Source organism: Neovison vison, chromosome 8 (assembly GCF_020171115.1).
Source record: "Neovison vison isolate M4711 chromosome 8, ASM_NN_V1, whole genome shotgun sequence".
In the NCBI taxonomy this organism is placed as follows: Eukaryota; Metazoa; Chordata; class Mammalia; order Carnivora; family Mustelidae; genus Neogale; species Neogale vison.
Window position 1 is genome coordinate 120,313,648 of NC_058098.1, and position 15,868 is coordinate 120,329,515.

General features: G+C 53.4%; 1 protein-coding gene across 3 annotated transcripts in view; it reads right to left on the reverse strand.

The window, feature by feature from the left end:
• The window catches only part of LBH (LBH regulator of WNT signaling pathway), a 30,112-nt gene extending 15,700 nt beyond the window's left edge, over window positions 1-14,412 (reverse strand). The window contains exons 1-4 of one of the 3 annotated variants that reach the window (XM_044261827.1): window positions 14,279-14,412; window positions 13,993-14,146; window positions 13,512-13,562; window positions 5,839-5,941 (exon numbers count right to left, since the gene is read on the reverse strand). In XM_044261827.1, the coding sequence (XP_044117762.1) occupies window positions 5,839-5,916 (78 nt within the window). In that variant the 5' untranslated portion in view covers window positions 5,917-5,941; window positions 13,512-13,562; window positions 13,993-14,146; window positions 14,279-14,412. Of the gene's footprint in view, window positions 1-5,838; window positions 5,942-8,555; window positions 8,781-13,511; window positions 13,563-13,992; window positions 14,147-14,278 lie in introns of those variants that run through there. The other 2 variants (XM_044261828.1, XM_044261826.1) reach the window with 2 other exon arrangements.
• Between the last annotated feature and the right edge of the window lie 1,456 nt (window positions 14,413-15,868).

Here is a 15,868-nt window from a genome sequence, read left to right on the forward strand (position 1 = left end):
AGACTCGCCACCCAAACTCATCCCTTTCCCCAGTGGTACAATCCTCCCTTCTATTCAACTTCGAAGTCTGGGCCGATGTCAAGAAGGTGCTGATGCTTTAAAAATCTCTGCCTGGGGATGGCTCTGAGATGGCCTCAGTAGAGGGATAGCTCTGCGTGCGGGAAACGGACAGGGGAAGGGTCCAGTGGACCCCTGCGAGCTCAGGACACAGGGGCGCAGGAACAGAGCAGTCTCAGACACAGCCCCTGGCTCCGGGCAGTGAGGATCGCGCCACCCCTGGACAGGCGTCAGGCCTAACACAGGCCCTTTGAGAGAAGGCTGGGCTGCTCGTTTCTAGCATGCAACACGTTGGCCGGGGAAGTGAAGAAAGCTTGTTCTCTCCCTGGCCATGGGACAGACTGTTGTGACCACAGCGTGTGAGCTGTTCGGGGGGCTGATTCCAGCCTCCTGCAGGCCCTCACCCCCTGGGGCACTCTAAAACAGTGAACACGATGTTTGTGTCAAGGCTTTGGGCCTAAGAAGGAAGGCACTGGGTCCCTCAAAGGAGAGCTGATCTGAACGAGGTAGGCACGGACTTAGAGGCCACGTGTGTAGACACATGCCCACTCAGAAACGAGGCGCTCCTTGGGCTTTGGCCCCAGGTGACCCGAACTGCCTGTTTTGCCTCACCTCGTTATGAGTTGTACCAGGGAGGGTGCGGAGCAGAGGGGGTGGGGAGAGGAGAAACAAAACTTGCTGCAATTCCAGTAACACGTCGTGGCCACAGCTGGACGTGTCCTGCCAAGTGCTCAGCAATTTTAGCTTTATTTCCCTCCAGGGACAACAGAGGCTTTTCAAGTCTGATGTTGTGGAAGATGATTTCCTAGTGACCGTGGGACTTCCGTAAGGCCACGCAGCAGGGCCTCCCAAACTCTTGAGAACATGTGGGGTACCACCACTGGGCCTCACCAGGCGGTGGATGGGTCCCCCCCGGGAATGGCCTCCTGAGCAGGGCTTGTCGGGGAGGGAGGCAGGGACAACAAGGAGCTCAAACCTCTCTGAGTGCTGAACCCCGGCAGGAAGCTCGACCTGTCATGTATTTCAGCACGTGCATTTGCACCGGTGGGAGCACCCAGGGGGAGCCAGACTCGGGGGTCTTCCTAAAGAAAGGCTCCACACAGAGGGGGTTTCCAAACCGAGGCCTAACTTTAGAGATTAATCCGAGCCTGTTCGCTGAGATTAACCTGAGCCTGTTGCGCTTCTGATAAAGGGAGGCAGCAAGAGGGGGACGGGGGATCCCACTGCTGTCGGGCCTTGCAGAGAGAGGAGACTGAGAGATCCCTTCGGGGTGGGGGACAGCTCTCAGCTGGCCTAGTGCTCTACCCCCGTCCTGAACGCCCAGCTCTGACTCAGGCTCTCAGACTGCAAGAAGCAAAGGACAGAACTGTGGCAAGAGGTCAGCCCCCCCACTCTCCCTCCTCCCTCTGGTGCAAAAGCCAGGCTATCCCTCCTCCAGTCTTAGGAAGAAGGGGAGGAGGCAGGGAAGTCCTGAGCTCTGCAGATCAAAGGCAAGGCACAGGACACGGAAGGCTGAGAAGAGCGAGCTCCTTCTCCAGTGCCTCCTCCCTGCCTTCCCCCAAGGAGAGCCCACTGCCTGTCGGACTGTCGAAGGGATGTCAGGGGGTAGGAGTACGTGACCAAGAACAGCAGAGGGGATACAAGGAACAGCCAGAGACGCGCCAGCTGATCAGAGAGGAATTTAAAGAGCCTAGAGAAGGACAGAGCTATCAGATCTCCGTCCAGATTCTAGAGAAGGGACAATTTTAAATGCAAGCCTAGAAGCCATACCTCTCTCTGGAACTTAGTGAGAATGGTAAGACTGCGGAAGGCTCAGTGTGCTGTGCCGGGGGCAAGTCCGGGAGCAAGGCAAAATTGCCGAGAGCCCTTGGGTCCGGGCCGTGCCGGCATCTACAGACAAACGCTCAGGATCCTTCCCCACGCAGGACAGGCCAAGTCAGCTGCAGCAGGAAAGGAGACCCCATCAGAGAGGCGAGGCACTCCAAAATGCTACCCTCTTAGAGCCTCCGGAGCCAATGGAGGGCCCCACAAGGCAGCCGCTGACCAGTGCTTCCTTGAGTTGGGGCCAAGGAAGGTGTCAGCAGGAGATGCTTTGGTGCCATGAGTGGGGGTACCGTGGGAGGCCCACGGACGCCGTGAGGGGAGGGAGCTGACACCATCGGGGATCTAAATGTCCTCATGGGGACCCTCCCACTCAGTCCAAGTGACCCGGCGACTCCCCACAGCCCACCCAGAATGTACTCAGACTTTCATGTAACTGTTTACTCACACCCCCAGCAAGGTGCCATAATTCATGTCTAGTGGGTGTGCAGACATGGCGTTCCCATACTGAGCTGACTCTCCAAATAAATGCTAAGATGAAACCAGGCACTGGCTCTGTTGACTTTTATAGATGCTCACAAAACAACACTAACTCCCAAGCACGAAAGGTAGGGCTGACCCAAATTTTCCAGGGTATAAATTTGGATCCAGGGGATCCAAAGCCTTGGTAGGCCTGAGCTGGAAAGACCCTTTAAAAACCCTAAAGCAGAGGGGTGCCTGGGTGGCTCAATGGGTTGGGCCTCTGCCTTCGGCTCAGGTCATGATCTTGGGGTCCTGGGATCAAGCCCTGCATCGGGCTCCCTGCTCAGCGGGGAGCCTGCATCTCCCTCTCTCTCTCTGCCTGCCTCTCTGCCTACTTGTGATCTCTCTGTCAAACAAATAAATAAACTCTTTTAAAAAAGAAAACGAAACAAAACCCTAAAGCAGAAGCAAAGACGGCCAGCTTTCAGATCATCAAACTCAACCTCACCAAAACAACCACCATTCACTTGGCACCTGTCTGGAAAGGCCTGGAACCAGTAGGCATCTTGGGCTGGGGAGGCTGATGGGCACAAAGAAGGAAAGAAGGCCTCCCCTGCCGTCAGAGCCTTGGGCAGGACCCACACCCACAAAGGGCAGGGCGGCAATATTTCAGAACACAAATGCCACAGGTGTTGAAAGAAGAAAGAGGTCACATCTGGGGCAGAGAAATGAGGAAAGCTTCCTTCTTGGGTAGATCTGGAAGGTGGGAGAATGACTGACAAAGTCCAGGGTGCCTATCCATTTTACGACCTTTTCTCAAGGTCAAATCACAAGCCTGAGGTTCTTTTTTATCTGCCAAGTTGGGATTGATGTCTCCTTCCCACTTTCAGTTCCTTGGAAAAGCAGGGCCTGGTGAAAGCCATGTACTATTATTACTCTCTCGGGAAGGATGCCAAGAGCAGAGTTCTGAGATGTCCCGCCCCAGATCTGAGCCCAGCCCGAGCATGCACCGGGGATGGACTTGGGCCCGCGTAGTCCCGGCCAGTCCCCAGAGCTCCGGCGGGAATGTGTTTAATTGCCTGACACGAGCTCAGAGTGGGCCCAGAGGATATTGGTCATATAACAATTGTTGGATCAGCCGGCTGCAGAGCCCAGCAGCTGGCATAAACCGGGGCAAGCCAAGGGGTATCTGGGTGTGCAAGAAAATTAGATTAGAGATGGAGTTGCTCTCTCCCGGTCCTAATATTCTCTCAGGGCCCAGCCCCAGTCTGACCGGCCAAGCCTTCTCACGGCCGTCCGTACCTGGACTGACCATGGCCTTGCGCCGCTGCCCCAAACTGCCTGTGTTCTGGGTATTATGCCCATGTTGCTCTCCCTGGGAGCCCTGGGCCCTCCACCAAGCGCCCACTGTAGCATAGTGCAGACAACAAGCACCCAGGACAAATGATGCTCTCCCCCTTTCTCTTCAGCAGGCAACCAGAAGACCTTCCTGAAATCTGGTGACAAGAGCGCTTTGAAGCTCCAGGTAAGGTATTTTGGAAGTGGACAGTAGCCCTCGACCAGGCGGCAGGAACGGATTTCCCAAGGGGCCATGGGATGCAGACTCTTAGGCCAGCTCCACTAGGAGAGAGTTAGGGCCCTTTCTCAGGTGGCATCATGACATCTTGGGAGCCCGGAGGCCATCTGATGGTCGCTGCTGCGACCCCAAGTCAGCCTCCCCCCACCAACTGCGGTACGTTCCACCCCCTTCACCTGTCCTGGCCCTCACTCCAGCAGGGTGGCCCAAAGGTGGAATCAATGGCGCGGCAGGATATGGCACCTTGATCCCGGGAAATGTTCAAAAGGAGAACACAGAAAGCACACACAAGCTATACTGAGACTGTGTTTGGAAGCGTTCTGTGATGGAACGCTAAAACCCAGAACTGAGAGAAAACCTCACCTGTAACCACAAAGAGATTCGGTCTGATTCAGAGGCTTGGAAACTGGTATCCAAAAACACCCTCCCTGGTGGGCCAGGAAACTTCTACCCTCCCACAGGCTCTGGGGCCTTCGATGGTCTCTCTCAGACCCACTCTGGGGGTGGAGGGTAGAAAACCAACCAGGAAAGGGTATTCCCCGCACTTCCCTCATCTCCTTAGGCCACATGAATACTTCTTTCCAGCCAGCCAAAGGGGCTCGGCCAGACCCTGACACCGAACAGAGGGGCCTTCCTGAGCCTCCCCATCTGAGGTGACTCTGCTGTCACCTACCAAGTTACCTCACACGAACTCAGCTCTCACCTCAGCTCTCTGATCAACCCTCCCTCTCCCTTCACACACCCACAGCTCTTCCTTTACAGAATAAATGCCCTGGAATGGTTCTACAGAACGACTAGCCAGAGCCAGTCTAGATTCTAAGCAAGAACTAGCTCGAGGTCCGGACCCATGACATACCCGAAGAGCTAGGCTTTGCAGTTTGGGACTACAACAGTCTGAGCCTGTTTCTTCGTCTGTTAAACAGAGCAAGAATTCCCACCTCAGAGCTCTGGTCGAGAGTAAATGAGCACCATCTGTAAGACGCCCGGCTCACAGCAGACATTCAGATAGTATCTGCTCAATGGGCCCACGACACTCCATTCATCTTCCTTCCCCAAGCCAAGCACCGTTTGCACACAATTTCCCTAGCTCCAAGGTCTTCCCTTAAAAATAGACTCCTTCCCCTCCCACATGTAAGAACCTCAGGACTCTCCTTGGAAATATGAGCAGTTCACGTCTCCAGAGACAGCAAGGTGCCGTGTAGCTAGCTGGGGGCAGCAGACGAGCGCACCGCAGGTGAGGAAGAGCACTGTTTTAAGAGTCTGAAGGTCACACTGAGAGCACTTTTTGAGGTCCTCCTGTATTTTGGATCCATCACGTAGGACAATGTCTAATCTAGATGCCAGAAATCACACCCCTGAGACAGCTTGCCTCTGGGGAAAGGGCTCCTCAATTCTACGTACTCTGAACATTAACTCTGTGGGCCTCAGTGGGTCAACCATCACCTGAGGAAGAAAGCAGCATTCCACTCCACCAGATCTCCTCTCCCCATAAGCTACCCTTCGAGGTGATGTTTCTAGTGCCCAAGGCACGGCTGTGAAGGGAAGCGCTGGTCTGGACTGACTGCTCAAATCACATCTGCCCCCTTGCTGCTGCCAGTGTGAGAGGCCACAGTAGCCACTAATGACTAATGAGTGACATCGGCTCACGCCTGCCGAACCCTGTGTCCCAGGCACCGTGAATGCCTTCCACACAACAGCATCTCCTCAGGTTGAATCTTTACCACCATCCCCTGAGGTAATGACTATTGTTGCCCCATTTTACAGACAAAGAAACTGAGGCTCGCTGGCAGGAAGGGAGTTTCCCAAGGTCGCACAGCTGTTCCAGGTGGCACTGGGATGCAGAACCACATCTGCCTCCAGCCCCAGCGAAAGTCACCAGGCTCTGAAGTGCCGGAAGGACCCCGGGATAGGAAAGGACTCACCTGATAGGAAAGGCCGTCCTTTCGGGGGCTGAGGCCAATCTCCTCCATGGATGGGGTGTTCATCATCACTTCAGTCATCTCGGCGGATCTCAGATAGTCGGGGCTGCCAAGAAACCCAGACCAAAAGTCAACAAACACGCGCGCTTTCACATTCCTATCCTTGGTGCTTTCTGCTGTTAGATCAGGGGACTGTCTGGAGGCAGGATGAGAGGTGTTCAAAACAGAACTCACAGAAAAACAAGCTCACACCCTGAGGAAGTGCCTGGTAAGCCACGGCATGAGGGCTCTCAGCCTCCCCCAACAAAGCCCTGAAACTGCTTGGAAACCTCTCTGGCAAACCTCTCTTCCCTCCTCTCCTGTGCAAGTCCCCACTGGCACAGAGAGACTCTGGATTTTCTTTTAAGTGACAGAACTAGAAAAAACCGAAACAGTAGGTAGCTGAGTCCATCTGTCTATATTAAAACCAATTCAACCCGTCTCTAGGGGAACTGCATATTATTATTACATAATGATAACAAGTCCGTCTCAGGGAAACCAAGTCCAATAATGCTGCCTTCCCAAATTCCTCTCTCTCTCTCTTTCTCTCTCTCTCTGGTGTTCATTTTTGCAAAATGTCCCACTTAAAGCCCCAAGGGGTCAGCTTTCTGCAAGCTTCACATCTGCCATCCAACCCCCTTCTCTAGGCTGGCCACAGCAGCTGCAAGCTCGAAGCCTGAAAAACATCCCCTGGATTAAAAGCCTTAAGGATGCCCAGACTCTGATTGCAAAGGAAATTTCCAGAGGGGCCAAGCTGGCCCACCAATGGCTGACATGTGAAAGTGCTTTGTACTCTGTAAGCAGGATACAAATGTTCCATTATCCTCACACAAACCACGGGCACATACAGGGTCCGGAATGCATAATGCCAAATAGTACATACCAAAGTCAGTGCACTCCCTACACAACACCCAATATTTTCACCATCATGCCTTTACACACAGTTACAAAAAAAAGAAGAAAAATGTGGGCAAGGCTTTAGGCAGACTGCATCTAAGGAAACAGGGGTTTCCTTGGATTCTTCTTCATTTCATGCTTACTACGAGTAGAAACAGCACTGGATTTGGAAACAGAAGCATTAGGTCTGGTGCAAGCTCTGCCATTCAAGAGCTGTGTGATCTTGAACAAGTAATATAATCTCTCTGAGCCACAGGTGCTCTGTTTCTTACCATAACGCTAATAATGCATATATCAGTTATGCTAAATGGCTAATCTCGGGTGGAAAAACCATGGCAAGCTATTAAGTGCTAACCAACTATAAAATAATTCCCAATTATTTTCTTCCCCTTACTTTCTTAAGGGATAGTAACCCTGATGGGCCCTAACACCCACCTTGGCAAGTCTGGGGTGGCCACCGGCACAAAGCTTCCAGTAGCCTTCCAAGTCTTACCCCACATGGCACCTGGCTGCTCACTCGCCAGGGAGGTGGGAGGGGAGGGGCGCCCGCAAGGAGGGGGTACGCAAGCCTCACGGGTAGGGGAATTTTTACTTTGTTCTGAGAGTTCATTTCTCTAAACAGAGCCAAGGTGGGGGAGGAGAGACAGATGCTGGGCTTCCGGCAAGGGTTAGCGTCAGGAAGGGGGGGCTGTAGGAAGGGGACTCCAAAGGGATCCCGGGTCATGGAAAGGCTGCCCAACCGACCCGCAAAGAAACAGGCCAGAAGAGCGCCCAGAGGCTCTCGCCCCGTTCTTCGCCTGGTGTAGGGGCGCTCGCTCCTCGCTCCGGGCTGTGGCGCGGGCCCCAAAAGTTGAAGCGAGACGCATGAACTTTCCGGTTCCTGGGCTGAGCAGGACAGCGCGGAGCTAGAACCTGCGGGTCCCGCCCGCCGCGCCAGCACCTGAGGGCGCCCTCCGGCGCCGCCAGTGCTCCCCCCGGCCGCTCCTCCTCTTCCCGGGCGCAGGAAGGAAGCGGCAGCCGGCGCGGCCCCGGGCCTCGCTCCGCAACGAGCGCGGCGCCCGCGGCGCATCCCTCCCGGCCCGGATCCCGGGTCCGCACGAACCTCCTCCGCCCCTGGCCCGGCCCGGGATTCTTCCACCCCGGCCGGTGAGGGCGGCTCCCCCGCCCCAGCGCCGGCCCCCAAAAAGGCGCATCGGGTTTTTGAAGAGGAATGAAATCGAGAGGGTGCGGCGTGTGCTTCTGCTGCTGCTTGTGGCTTTAACCGGGTTCCGTGTGGGGAGAGCGTTTTTCCCCACCCTTCGACGCTCTGCAAAAGCCTCCTTTGCACCAGCTCAGCCCCGCTGCCGCCGGCCTCGACGCCGAGACTTGCATGCAAACAAAAAGAAAAAGGGGAGGGGCCGGGGGAGAGCTGGAGCCCCCTGCGCTAGCCGGGGCGCGTGCCTCCCGCAGCCCTCCGCATTGGGGGTTTTATTAGCGGGATTCGGGCTTGATCCCAGGTTCTCCCCCCGCCTCCCCACCTCACCACCAGCACATACACACCCTCCCAGCCGTCACTTAAGTGAGGGCTTCGAGTTCACTCCCTTTGTCTGGATGCTCTCGGCACCACCTCCCCCCACCCCCACCTTTGCAACCTTGACGTTGACTCCTGCACGGGCTGGGGCGGCGGGTGAGTGCCGGCGTCCGCGCCGCCTGCTGCCCTCGCACCCGAGCCCGCAGGAACGGGCGCCCGGGCCCCGCAGCCATGGCCGCGAGACGGATGCCCGCCGAGGGCGCAGGGTACTCACCAGTGAATGGGGAAATATACAGACATGAAGTCCTAGGGGAGGCTGACCCACGCCCTTGTGATTTAAAAACGGTCACCGCGTCCCGAGTAAGGATGTCAGGGGCGCAGACAGGCGCGGCAGGCGGCGGGGTGCGGGCACTAGGCGTTCGCCGGTCCGCCTTCCGGAGACAACCCCACTGCCAGGGCGTCTGCAGCGCACACGGAGCTCTCGGTTCTCCACCGAGCTCGCGGCCCCACAAAGAGCCCGGGAAGCTGTATTTATAGGGGCGGGGGCGGGGCTCGGCCCCGGGAGGCCCCGCCCCCCTCTCGCCCACTCCTGGAATAACGTCACCAAAATCATGAATGGCTTCAGCGCTCGCAGCTCCTGCAGGCGGCGGCTCGGGGGCGCGCTCGGCTGAGCTCCCCGAAGGCCGTGGTTTGCTTCCAGCAGGGCTCCCTCCCCAAGACTCACACACGCAGACACGCGCGTGGATACACGCGAGCGCGCGCACACACACGCACGCACCAGTTCAATGTCAACGCCGCTTCCTGGTGACAAACCCTCCCGCGCCCGCGGCCTCCTCCTTCCACACACCCCCTGGGTACCCGGGGCGGAGGATCGTAGGCTTGCGAAGGGCACGGGACCCGCTCCGGACGTGACCGCTCGGCTGCCGCGCTGCGCGGTAGGAGGGCGCCATCCCTCGACTCTGAATGTCAGATGCCGGCGCCCTCCTTTGCACCCTCTCGCCGTCCCCGACTCACAACTCGGGACCCCTCTTCAGAGTTCATCCCCCAAACCAGGCCCGAGGCACGTCCCTTCCATCTCCAGCAAGCTGTGTGAGAACGGGAGCATCGCTAAAAGAGAGGCAGTGGGAAGGAGGGAGGGAGCGCGAAGCCGGGGAGACCGAATACCCGTAGGGATCGCGTTAGCTTGCAAGGGACTGGTCTGCAGCCCGCGGATCCGTGGAGGGTTTTATTTGTGTGTGAAAGGATGTGGTATCGTCGAAGGGTTTTTCCACTGGACACCTACACAACAGCGGCACGGGGCAGGGGGTGCGGGTGGGCACCCCAACCAGCCTTGACTCGGGATCTGAAACAAAGAGCTTGGGCCAAACCCCTCCCACACTGCCCAGGAATTACAACTCCAGGGTCTGTCCTGGTGGTCAGGCTTCGCAGCCCCCAGAGCCAGGCTGGGAGTCTGCCCCTCTGTGGCAGGAGCGCGTTGCTTCACACCTCTGCTTCAAAAACTGTAAAATGGCTTTATAACCCTGATCTATGTGTGTACTGGGGATTGAGGAAGTGTGTGTGTGCAGGAGAGGAAGGGGGAGCTTTCAAAAACTTGGCAAAATTAAATGGGCTTTGAAGTCAATCAGCTCTTGGAAAGGTAGTGAATGTCTTGAATCCATATATAGGCTTAAAAGTGGAAATACATAAGCGGAACTGGAGTGAAGAGTGATAGGATTCATGGTGATGTAGGTTGAACAGGGGCAGGACCATGAGGAGGCCCTCATAATTTTCATGAGCCCTCCCAAGCTAACCCAAATAAAAATAAGGACGAGGATTAAATAAAAACAACCTTGCTATTTTTGGTCATTCATACATGTCCCGCCTGAGTAATAAACACAGTTCCAAGACAACCCCTCACTCCTGATCCCCACCCCCAAGTTGATCCTTCAAACCAGAGAAATTCAGGAGCTTCTGCTCACCCCCCACCCCACCGCATACCATAAATGAGAAATTGATGCATGCTTCCAAGAGCCACCTCCGTGGTATTCCTTGGGGAGATGGCGAACTGATGGGGGCACCAGGGCTCCTGTGGACCCATGCTAAGGGGATTACTTAACAGTACGGGATTACTGCTAACAGGGTTGTTTGTGCCTTTTGCAAGGGGGGAGAAGTTCTCAAAAGGCTGGTTGGGACATGTAGTCATCTAGGGAGTCAAAGGAGATGCCCATGCTCGGAGAGCTGGTTTACACACTGTGCCTTTCCAGGGACTAACGCTGGCCCTGGGAGAGCAGGGCTCGTGTCTTCTGCCATTTCTCCCCAGTAGCAATCCCTGGCAAGACCTGGGATGAAAGACTGACTCACCATTTTCATATACCAATGCCCCCCCCCCGTTACATATTGATGATTACTACTTGCAAAACTTTCTGGACTCAGAAAGCTATCCCCTACTCCTGCAACACACACACCCTTAAAATGGCCTCATTTTGAAGAGGGTGGGATGTAAGGTCTCCACCAGCAGATGTCTGGGCTCCTGAAAAATCCCCTGCATTGGAGAACCTTGGGGTAACTCCCTGATGCCTGCTTTTTTGCTTTTTTTTTTTTTTTTTAAGATTTTATATATTTACTTGACAGAGAGAGACAGCAAGAAAGGGAATACAAGCAGGGAGACTGGGAGAGAGAGAAGCAGGCTGTCTGCTGAGCAGGCAGCCCGATGCGGGATTCCATCCATGGACCCTGAGGTCATGACCTGAGCTGAAGGCAGACACTTAACAACTAAATCACCCAGGTGCCCCCAGATGCCTGCTCTTGAGGAAACTTTATATTAATGCCCATTTTAACTAAATTTACTTCTTGTTAATAAGTTGGAGTGGAAAGCAAGCCTTAGGTTAGAACCCCAAATGTACACTTTGTTTTCTGAAACCATGGCGACACATTCATTCATATGAAAATAGGGAAGGCACGGGGCTAAACTTTGATGTCACTATAACAACTATGCCATTTCTCAATCATAATACTTGATTGTAGTGCCTTGCCGTTTTCAAAGCATTTTCATGATCTCGGCTTTCATAAGAATGTAATAAGAGTCCCATAGCACAATATGCGGTCCCTGGCCCAGAGTGTGCAAACAGAATCTGAAATAAATTAGGGCACTTGCCGGAGATCACGCAGCTACTCTGCTACATGGCTCTGATCATACCTGTAAAGACACAGGGTATTTAAACATGCAGACTGACCACAGCTTCCCAAATATCCTATGAGATAGGTTTCTATCCCTATTGCTTTCAAATAAAGAAACAGAAACACCACTGGATGAAGTGAACATAGAGCCCCAGAACCTTAGAGCTGAAAGAGACTTTCCAAATCACCGAATCCAGTCTCCTCATTTTACAGGTGAGAAGACACCTAAAAGATTAAATGGCATGTCCAAGGTCACCAGGCTATTAAATGGTGTAGATGGAACCTGAACGCGGGCCTTCAGAGCACTGGTCAAATGTTCTTTCCACTACAGTGCTATGCCTCTGCCAAGAAGTCAGCAGCGAAAGTCACACTCGTGATCTGGACTCTCCGAACCCTATCAGCTCACCACTGGGATTTCCTGAGCACCTACTGTGTACCGCTCAGGGATCTAAACAGCCTCTGCACCTCTCCCTCTGTCGCCTTTGCTTCAGGGACTCAAGAGTCGAATTGCAATTCTGCTTCAACAAAAATCCAAGTGTGATCAGAACCGCCTTGCTTTCCAACATCGCCTAAATCCAGTTTCCCAGCTCCTTTTCTCTTGCACCTAAAATAAGAATTAAAAAAATAATAAAAGGTACTCAGTTACCCATGGCATCCCTGTGCAGGTATGCAGGCCGTGTAGCTAATTATTCATTGAGTAAAAAAGTCTCCATCTAAATTCCTTTGCAGTATATTTCCATGCTTTATCTCCCTCCAGCCTTGCAAAAAGACAGCATTCCTTTTAACCTGCCTAGCAGTGGTGACGTTGGTGCCGTGTTCAGCTCCAAGGGACTTCACAAAGTAGCTGTTGCCTAAGGTGCGCTTGCATCTGCTAGCATGTTTACCCCTCATGATGACTTTAAGACATAGGCACTATTGTCCCATTTGTCAGATGGAGAGAGAGAGGTTCTGAGAGGTTGAGTAACTGGGCCAGGGCCACATAGTTCTCAAATGGCTGAACCAGAATTTGACTCTGGGTCTTTGTTCTAAAGCCTCTGTTTTCCCCCACAGTCCTAGGCTTATCCTAGCCCTTGTTCCTTTATTTGTTTTAACAGATCAACTACAAGCTGAATATAAAATGTTAGCTCCAGGGGCAGCTGGGTGGCTCTGTCAGTTAAGCATCCAACTCTTGATTTGGCTCAGGTCATGATCTCAGGGTTGTGAGATTGCGCCCCTTCCCATCCCCCCCATGCCATCATCAGTGTCGCCGTCGTCATTGCCATCGTCACTATCATCATCACCATCATCGTGGGGTCGGTGTCCATGCTCAGCAGGGAGCCTGCTTCTCTCCCTCTCCCTGCTCACTCTCTCTCTTTCAAATAAATAAGTGTTTTGTTTTTTAATGTTAGTTCCAATAGCCAAGACCAGAACTACTGGACTCCACCCAGTCGGCTAGGGCTGGCAGAATAAATAAATTTCCCACCCTGGGAATCTGCGAGCTTCTTAAAGATATCAGTCAAAGTCTTGGGGTTTAAAAAAAAACTGAGTAGAAGAAGGGGAGTTTCTAGCCAATTTTTTTCAAGGAAACTCATTTGAGTACATAAGAAATCTGAAAGGCAAGAATGTGTGTGGGTTGATGTGAGGATGAAATGAGAGAGTGTTATGAAAACACTTGGTAAGCTGGAAAGCACTGAGCAGACGCGGGGCTTGTTTTTAAGGTGTTTTGGGGGAAAAGATGGGGTTCAGCAGAGCTGATTGTATCTGCTTTGGTTTTTCACTCAGTTCAGCCACAGACCGCCCCATTTTCCCTTGGAGTCCCTTGACTGAAGTTTCCAGCGCTGGTTGGGGGAGGGGGAGTGCCAGACATAAGAGGCAAGTAGCAGAGCTCTGCCCAGTGGGTGCTCCCAGTGTCCCCACATCACCCCTCACCCCCTACGAGTTTGTCTTTGGTGCCTCACAGCAAGTGTCCACCTGGGTTCTGGACACATGGCCAATGCCTGTTTGTGGGCTGCTTTCCCACATAAGCCATCAGGTGACTAGTCCTCACACAAAACCACCAAACCTACCAGACAAAATCCTCTAGCCTTTGACTTACTTTGCTGTGAGTTCTCAGGCCTGTTGCATGGCTTCTCTGTGCTGCAGACTCCTAAAGCAATAAAGGAGGCAAGAGGAATCTTTTGAGTTCTCAGAACACTCAGAAGGCTAAGAGAAATTTCTTCTATCAATGCTCTAGGGGAGAGTGCTTTGCATCCTCCCATCCAGGCTCTGAGACAGGACAGAAAGCCTGTGGGCAGTCTTGCCCTGTACCGTCTTAGGAGGGGTCTCCTTCTTTCCACCCAGAACCTCCTCACCCCGCAAAGAAGCCTGCGATCTGGAAGGCCACAGACTCTTGCCTTCCCAAATATCAAAGAGATTCAGCCCTGGCTTTTTCTTTATTTCTATCAAGGGGCCTTTGAACCAAAGGGATTTTGTAAGAAAGAAAACTCTACGGAATCTTTGGGGTCCAGGCTCTTGAAAGAAAACACCCAAACTGGAACCAGTTCAAGGCTCTCGTGTCCAATTAAGGAAATACTCACATTCCTATCCTAGCTCCGGCTCCGGCATGCTTTCTCTCTCTCCACATCTACCCAGGAATGCAAGTTAACAGCCAGAAGAGAGGTTCCTATCACCAGGACCCTATCATATAGCACGGGGCTCCTCGGGGTGGGCTCCAGCTGGCTGACACCTTCCCTGAGTTAGACAAAGAACACGCACCACGGAACAATCCAAATTCCCTTCATACCTCTCTGGCTCCCCCTCCCCCCGCCACCACCCCCCCCCCCCCCGCCCCCTCAGCCTGGGACCAGAGGAACTCTGTCATACCTGTGGGTTATGAAAAAAGAGGAAAACACAATAGTTTCTTGTGAAGAAAGGCACTTTCAGTTTTCTTTTCAAGTATACAGGATGTCGCCCTGCTTCCTCCAGGGGCAGCTGCGTCCCTCCTGGCTTCATCCCCAGGGCTCCGAGGAGGAGGAGGAGGAGGAGGAGGAGGAGGAGTGAGCCGGGCAGCAGCTCCTTCAGAGGGCCTCTGCCAACGGTAACCCGAGCTCACACCAGCTCGCTGGAGTCCCAAGTGTGCTTCACACCCACACAGTGCCCGGCCCTGGGATCAGATGGCCGGGTCCATGTTACACTTTCCTGCCCGTTCAGCAACAGTCCCACCAGGTCCTGGGCAGCTACAATGGACCCGACTGGGGTGGCTCCCAAGAAATCGCCTGAGGGGAACTTGAGCTCTCCTAAATCCATCACCCCCAAGCCATCCCAAATAAACACACCCCGAGGGATATAATCCTGTGTCTACCGGGATAACACGGCTTTAGGATAAATTCCCCAAACTGCTTTAGTGATCCCTTATGCAATACTAAGGCTGAGTAAAAATAGCACACGTGCTGTGAGTACAAGTTTTGCATATGAGTTTGCACATAAGATCTCTCACCTCTGGGCCCCTAGGTGGTTCAGTCTTTAAGCATCTGCCTTTGGCTCGGGTTATAATCCCACAGTCCTGGGATCCAGCCCGGCATCAGTCTCTCTGCTCCGTGGGAGGCCAACTTCTCCCTCTCCCACTCCCCCTCCTTGTGTTCTCTCTGTGTGTGTGTCCCTCTGTCAAATAAATAAAATCTTTAAAAAAAAGACCACTTGCCTCTAGGATGCCTGGGTGGCTAGGTGGGTTAAGTCTTTGGCTCAGATAATGATCCCAGGATCCTGGGATAGAGTCCCTCACTGGGGACCCTGCTTCTTTTTCTGCCTGCTGCTCCCCCTGATTTTGCTCTCTTTCTCTCTGACAAATAAATAAATAAAATCATAAACACACACACACACACACACACACAAAACAAAACGCCTTACCTCTCCCTTTCCTACCAGATGTGCTCTCCTTAATTCCTTGTATAATGAAATCAAGGGGTGCCTGGGTGGCTCAGTGCCTTCAGTTCAGGTCATGATTCCTAGGATCCAGCCCCATTGGCTCTCTGCTTAGCAGGGGGCCTGCTTCCCCCTTCCCCTCTGTCTGCCTCTCTGCTTACTTGTGATCTCTCTCTGTCAAATAAATAAATAAAATCTTTAAAAAAAAAATAAAGAAATCAAGGGCTGCCTCTGGTGCTTGGCATGGGGTACATCACAGAGGAGACTGGGAGGACCAGATGCCTCGTACACAGTGGGCACTCGGGAAACATTTGCTGAATGAATGAATGAATGAATGGATGGATGGTATCAAGAAAAGCTAAAGAGAAAAGATACCATCGAGCGGGCCTCAAAGGATGGGTAGAAGCCAGAGAAAGCCAGTCCTTAGGACAAGAACAGCAAAAGCAAAGGCGCAGGGGTGAGAAAGTGCCAGGGATGTGCTGGGAATGACGAGTGAGCAGAAGAATCTTGATCCTGGGAGGGAGCGCGGGAGGCCCCCACCCCCTGGCAAGT